Raw genomic sequence first — 7,289 nt, 5'->3', positions numbered from 1 at the left:
GTAACTCACAGGTTTTGTACAGACAATTTCTTTATTTTACACTTATATAACAAAATACAGTTTCTTCACCTTCCTGACAGGAGAGAGGGTGGAGAGTGTGGCGGTAAACCAAACAGAAACGGCACTGAGTGGGATTTCACAGAGCGAGGAATCCTGCTCTAGGCAAACGCCCCAATAGCTGACTCACTCATGAAGACAATCTTGTTAAAAAGATAACTTTGAGAAGGTTGGGCTACGTGTGTGTGTGTGTGTGTGTGTAGACACACACACTCCACTTAGCTTGAGTCATTATCAGCTTGCGTTTCATCCAGTAAGCCATCCAAGTGTCCAGATGGTCAGAAAAGCTGCTTCAACGCGCTCTCTCTCTCTCTCTCCCCCTCTCTCTCCCTCCCTGCTACACACACACACAAACAAGGGGAGGGATACGGATGTAACTGCAGGAGGAGCAGCCAGAGAGCAGAAAGCTGAATTCAGATCAGTTACCTCTCCTGCTCTGTCCCTTTCCCATTTTCGGCTTGGATAATATAGAATTTTTTAAAAAAAGATGTATTTTTAGGACAAATAATTCAAGTGCAGCCCATCTCTATTGCTGTTGTCATGGTTGGAAAGTGCCAGCGGGCTGACTGCCCAGTGTCTGCTCCCCGAGCTTGCCAGTTTAATGTGAATTAGAACGCTGTTCTTTTTGTTTATCGCAGTCTGAGAAGGCAAGTACACCCCCGAAAGAAACGATAATGAAAGGTGCAGCGCTATTATATGTGGTCTGTGTTGCAGGCTTTTTTCAAAGCTGAACCACACATAGGGACTGGGATGGGCAGAGAGGCTTAATGGTCAGAGCTAAGGAGGCGTTGTGATGCAGGTGTTATCCGTGGTATAAAAGCTGGTGGAGTGGAGACACGAGCTCTCTCTCTCTCTGTTTTCTCTCAGTAGCCGTACTTGTCGTTCAGGTGTGTGCGTCCATCTCCAGTCTGATCTGTGAGTGAATGACAAAGATAAGAGTTGAAAATCCAAAAGGATTCACATTTACACATCTATTCATGGTACATGGTCCCACAAGAGCAAATTCACACAGTAAAGTTACCACTGACTCGTATGCAATCACCAAAACTCATCACAAATCCTAAAAATATAACTGCGTAGCGCGATTAGCTCTGAACCTTGAATCAAAGCTCAGTTTGGCAGCCGTTTCAAAGTTTATTTTCCTTCTAGCTGATCTTATCATTATTTAAGTGACTTTGATCTGCATTCCTCAGCAATCAATGAAAACCGTCGCTGCAATTTCAGCTGCACGAGTGGACCATGAAAGCCTGTCCTACTTCCTCTCACCGTGTCCTTCATTCCCAATCCCAGTCCACAGTGGATGAGGAACACAAGCGTGTGAGTGTCAACAAGTGTTTTGTCAAGTTACAGACCTAGAAGCCTGTGTCTGCATATCTTGAATTCTTATTCACCAGGTTTGGTGAACTTGCGTCGCTCTTGTCGGGACAAAGAGCAATGAGGTTACGGTCACGCCGATTGACTGACCTAGGGACCCGATCGATTGGTCAACAAGTCTCGTGCAAACAGTCGGATCACTCAGATGGTTTTACCTGTAGGAGGCACCCAGACGCAATAGTCAGGGTCGTCCTCTGGATACTCTCCCGACGGCTGCCGTGGTGGCTGTGGAGACCAATCATGAGCAGAATTCAATTGACGGCACGCTTTTCTGCACGAAAGAAATAAGTGTGTGTGTGTGTGTGTGTGTGTGTGTGTGTGAGAGAGAGAGAGAGCGAGAGCCCACCCTGCTGGGGCCCATCACTTTCTTCTTCACATTCTTTCTGGGGCTGGGCTGTGCTGCTGACCCTCCGTCTCCTCCTGCTTTGGACTCTGTGGAGACGTAGGGGTATATATCTCATTACAGATGGTGCGTGGATACCATGCTGACGCACGGCAACCAACACTGGAGTTGGCACAGATTAAAATGGAAACGGTAAAAGCGCAGTAGCCACCTGGACTCGACGAGGCCACGTCTTGCTCCGCTGCTTCAGCAGACTCCTCGCCTGCCCTCCGTTTGTGGCTTTGCTCTGATTTGAAGTCACACAAACAAACAAAAATAAAGTGTAATTATTAGGATATGTATTAATCTACAACATTCCATTCATAAGGTTGCATGGGTTAAACATTTCTGGATATTTGATCACTTTTCTTTATATAACTGCCTAAATATGATGAGAAATAAACGGTACGCTTTTGTGTATATATTACAGATCTACTGCCACCCAGTGGCAGAAGAGACGCATTGTAAAACTTATCTTTTCAATTCTTATTTATCACTTTTATACCTTTTAGCTCTTGTGACCGTGCTGGTTGCCGTCTCTGCTGCCCTGACCGAGTGCTCTCTAGAGACATCGATGCACCGGACTCCTCAGAGTCCGTCTCAGGAATAGTTGCACACTCTTTATCGTCATCCTCATCTTCCTCTGCTGCCTCCTCCTCCTCCTCCTCTTCTCCACTGGGTGGAAGTTCTTTCATGTTGAAGAGCTCTGCGGGCAAGTTGGGCCGCTTCAGAGGCAACTTCTACAAGAGAGAGGAAAAACATCAATGGAGGAAATAGGCTGAGCAAAAGAAGGAAAAAGAGAGGCAGATGATTAGACCGGGTTATGAAACATGAAGAACACCACCTACCCCGATGGTACCAGTCTTCAGTTTGAATTTGCTTCCCCCCTTCATGGCTCCAAACAGCGGTAAGGTCTTTTTGGGCTTCTCTGCCTCTGAGCTACCACTGTCACACCAACACACATCAAAAAAGCTTTCAAGTATTTCAATGCTGCCTGGTATAGATTGGAATCAAATACTTTTTCATGAACTTCTCACACTCCAGAGAATGCTTAAAAGAAGCAACAGAGACAGAGCTCAATTAAGTCCCACCCACAGTGGAGGGGAAAAACAATATGTGGCTCTCCATTGACTGTGTTGTGAGAAGGTGGGATGCATAACCAACAGGCTAAAAACAACTAGGTTTTAATAAGCTGACCAACCTCGAAGACTAAGGACACAGGCGATAAGATGCGAGGCATCAGCAGGAAGAATGGGAGAACTGACACTCTATATTTCTGGAAGTTAATCTAGAGCATTTTGACAGTGTGCAACTTGTGTTCGGAGAGCGACGCAGTGTTATGTTTGTTAACTACAGTAGCTTGCTAACAGCTAACTTGTTCCGTCATTGTTTTTAGTCCCCCCCCCCCGGTAGACGTAGCGTGCTGAAATAATCTCCAACAATGCTGACATCTGATGCTTTTAGCTAGCTACAGGCATGTTGTTAGCGTTTCAACCCGTGGGTTGTTCTCCCCCTCCGGTGGGCGTGGTTTACAGAGTATGGAGAGTTGTGCTTCGTCTCTGTAAAACACATTCCAGTGCTTGTCCTTAACTTAATCTGAAAGGAAAAAATGTGCTTGTATTTGCTATTATATTCTCAGCAGTATGAGAGTGTGTCTGACCTCGGCAGCAGCGAAGGCATCCGGGCGGGCCGCGTGAGCTCCACCAGCTTGCGCAGCCTCTGCGCGTCCTTGCGCATGTTGGCCACGTGCACGTGAAGCTTCCTGCGCTCCACGGCGTCCATCGCCGCCTCGCTTTGCACTGCGGTCATGAAGACATCCAGCGGGTCATCGGCCGAGGAGCCGGAGGAGTCTTGAGAGGAGGAGATGAGAACACAAGATTAAAACAACGCGCAGCTGTTGGTATCGTAGCATCCGTCCACAGTGAACAGTGGACCCAGCCCATCATGACTCACCTCCCCTACCGCCGCTGAGTTTCTTCTGAGCCTCTGCCAGCTCCGTCTCCACCTCTGATAGTTTGGCCACCTACATGAAGATCAAATGCATGAGTGTTACCACGGAAACAAACAACGTGCTGAGCATTGCAGTAGTCGTGCAGTTTACACCTTACATTATAGAAAATCTATCATAGAAATGTAAGAACATCTTACATTTCTATCATCAGTTTTTGGCATATTGTGTTGCATGCCAATTTGCAAATGTTAGCATTGCTAACATGCTAAATTACGATGGTGAAACATTACACCTGCTCCACATCAGCATGTCAGTGTGAGCATGCGACATGCAGCAGAATATTGTAATATTCCCGAGTCATATTTGTTTTTACCAGCGACTCATAGGTCTCGGGCCGCTCATCGACCTTTCCCGCCTTCTTCATTCTCTCCTGCCTCTTCTTCTCCACGGTGCCGGTTCGATCCAGGAAGGTGTCGTCATCGCTGTCGTAGTAGTCCTCGTCTTCCCAGTTCTTCTTCTTGCGCTTACGGGACACTAGGCGTAGTAAGTTAAACAGGGATAAGTACAAGCCAGAACCTCTCCAGATGGTGGTCCATACTTCTGCTTCGCACCTGCTTCCTGGCGGAGAAGCCCTCTGGCTTCCAGCATTCGACATGCCTCCAGGCAGCACTGGATGGCTGCGTCTTTCTTCTTCCCTGTGTGGGTTGCCTCGGCGACCAGCTGCCGGCCCACGGCATCGTCCACCGGAAGCCTGACAGAAACGTGAACTGTGTGATACTACACCCACTTTACAAGCATTCTGACGGCAACGCTTTTTAAACTGCACAATCGTAGATTTGGGGGTTTTTCACGTCACTCACTTTATCCTGCACAGCCAGGTGCCGTGGCTTTGGTCTTCATACTCAAACTCAAGCTCCTCCCCTAAAATGACAGGATGCCGAAGTCGAGAAATTCAAGAAACACAAGAACTATAAAAAAACAAGCGGAAAGCGCACGTCTGTGAATTAACAGGACGTCATCTCACCTTCCCTGTCGTAGAAGCCCTGCAAAGCCTTCTTTGGGTCTTTCAGGTAGGCGGCTTCCTGGTCCTCCTGGAACTCTGTTGAAAAAGGGTTTTCCTCGTTCTCATCCTCCTCCGGAATGGCCTCCTGGTCTGCGGGGTTGGTAAACAGTAAACGGAGACAGGTGGAATTAAAAAGGAAAGGAGAAAAAGGGATTACCGTGCTACTTTAGTTACTCGCCGAGAGTGGCATACAGTGGCATGATCCAACGACAGGCGGGAAAAGCTCACCCATTCCCCACGAGCAGCCGGAGTCTTCGGTTGACAGTTTGCTCTGGTCCTTGCTGCTCTCGCCTTGCCTGTCTCCCTCCTTCTCCCCACAATCATCGCCGTCGTCATCATCATCATCAGAACCGTCTCCCATCATCCTCTTCTCCAGCTCTGCCTTCTGTTTTCGGGTTTTCTCCCTCAGCTCCGTCACTGTTAGCTCAGACTCCTCTTCTTCATCAAACTCTGGACCCTGTGGGAGGAGGAAAACACAGCTTCCTTGTCAAAAATCTGCTGCCTACATTACCCACAATGCAACGCACCACTGAGAGTCCAGTGGGATTTGAATGTGTTATGCTAGTAGTGGCTAATGATTAATGTTATTCATTACAAAAAAGGTCTCTTCAACTTTAGTTTCACTCCACCTTCTTGTGCAATGGCTCGGTGCTCCACAAGGGGGGGCTACCTACCCATTTAAAAACAACAAACACTGGTGCAGTCTATTAAATACATAAGCCAGAAATGCCCACAATGCAGCATCTACAGATTTCTTGTCCAAAATGAAATACTTTCAATCAACAATGATACAAAACTGGAACCAGCAATTGACTGTCATTTCTACTTAATAAAAAAGGATGATCAAAATAGTTCTCAAATATATTCTTTTGCTGTTGAATAAACTTGTGGTTGCTGAATTTCTGCTTGGCACAAGATTCACAGATCTACACTAACATATATATCCTCCAATGGCTCATTTTGTACGAATCTAAAGACATCCAGTTTAAAACATAAAGAGAGAGCCAATCAGCAGTTAGCCATTGTTGGGAAGCTGGAAGTATAAAAATGTTTAGCATTTGCTTGATAAATGATTGTTTTGTTGAGGAGTGATTTTCTGTCTGTTGACATCAGCGTTTGAACTAATCTTTCTGCTTCTGTCGCAGATGCAGGATCTCTCCGATTTGTCTGTGAGCTTACTTGATGAAAAATATATTCAGCATGTTTTTTGAAGGCTTGAACGCTTGTTTGAGACCCGTAAGAAGCTACGGCAGGTTTAGTTTAGGGTTAATAGAATCAATTATGAGAATAGTCTGGGCTGCATAATAAAGATATTTGATCTGAGGTTTTTTGTATTCCCTTATTTTGGTATGTTTATTAATTTTTTTTCCCCGTTTGTGTATGTAGTAAAATAATAAAAAATAAAATGATGGATCACAGTCCTAAATAGAACTAGTGAATGTTATTATATGAGCTCCAGGGTTAGAGAATTGGATAACCGGCCCTTGACTGGAGTGGAGACTAAAGTGACCCATCCCAAAGCTGTCTATGTTGTCTATTCATGTCAGTGTATAAGTGGAGGTGTATAATCCGTCAGGATTTACCTGCAGGATAAAAAGCCTCGTGCTCCCACCGAACTTTAAGACATGTCCCACGCGGAGCCGGATGTAGGTTTTTGGGGGAACCTTGTTCTTGTTCACCACAGTGCCGTGCGTGCTGCCCAGGTCGTGGAGGTAAAACCCTCTCTCCTCCCCGACGGACTCTCCCTCTCCGGCCTGTCGGCGGTACTGAACTATGGCATGGTACCTGGAGATGGAGGGATGCTCCAGAGAGACGTCACACACCGGTAAACGTCCAACCACGAAGTAGCTTTTCAGCGTGAGGGGTACCGTGTCCACTATGGTGCCGTTTTTAAGGATTTCCAGAGCATAGGGGACATCCGGAGCATTGCCGCCCCAGGACGGCTCTGTGTATGGGATAGGGGGGAACGTACCAACTGGGGGCCCTTTAGCAGGAAGCACTATGGGTTTAGCTTCGGGCTTGGTTTTGACAGGAGCCACAGTCTTGTCTTTCACATTACCACCGTTCTCGTCCTCTTCTTGGCCCGTTTCCGTGGTTCTGTTTTCAGTTACAAGACCCGAAGAACCCTCACTAATGGCGTCTACAGCCTCGGCTTTGTTACTTTCCTTCACACGTTTTGCCTCGGCCGCTGTTGATTTGGACGGAGCAGCGACGTTACTGCGTTTGCTGGCGAGGGAAGGCGCCGCGAAAGGGGCCGGTTTTTTAAAAGTGTCCTTCGTTTCTTGGTCGGCTCTCGTTTTGTGTTCGCCTTCGTTCTCTGTGGCCGAGCGCTCGTCCTTTTCCATTGCAGAGTTCATTTTTCCATCCGAATTATTCACACACAGGTCTGACGGCGGGGAGGCGTCCATGTTTATTTGGTGCGACTGTGAATTTTGCCCGGGTTTTCTAAGCCTCTATAAATC

At 46.9% G+C, this 7,289-nt stretch overlaps 1 protein-coding gene across 1 annotated transcript; it reads right to left on the bottom strand.

Moving 5' to 3' along the window:
- Positions 1 to 12: 12 nt before the first annotated feature.
- On the bottom strand, positions 13 to 7,263 carry slc4a1ap (solute carrier family 4 member 1 adaptor protein). The gene is made up of 14 exons (XM_076108580.1): positions 6,411 to 7,263; positions 5,056 to 5,284; positions 4,789 to 4,917; positions 4,625 to 4,685; positions 4,376 to 4,515; positions 4,138 to 4,298; positions 3,767 to 3,836; positions 3,474 to 3,663; positions 2,662 to 2,758; positions 2,319 to 2,553; positions 1,986 to 2,060; positions 1,778 to 1,863; positions 1,587 to 1,656; positions 13 to 970 (listed from the first exon to the last, which is right to left on the bottom strand). Exons 1-14 carry the CDS (start codon positions 7,233 to 7,235, stop codon positions 921 to 923), a joined length of 2,418 nt encoding a protein of 805 aa, XP_075964695.1. The 5' UTR covers positions 7,236 to 7,263; the 3' UTR covers positions 13 to 920.
- Between the last annotated feature and the right edge of the window lie 26 nt (positions 7,264 to 7,289).

This window comes from Anarhichas minor, unplaced genomic scaffold (assembly GCF_050575085.1).
Source record: "Anarhichas minor isolate MPS153535 unplaced genomic scaffold, ASM5057508v1 ptg000040l, whole genome shotgun sequence".
In the NCBI taxonomy this organism is placed as follows: domain Eukaryota; kingdom Metazoa; phylum Chordata; class Actinopteri; order Perciformes; family Anarhichadidae; genus Anarhichas; species Anarhichas minor.
This window is presented reverse-complemented; position numbering and strand designations above follow the sequence as displayed.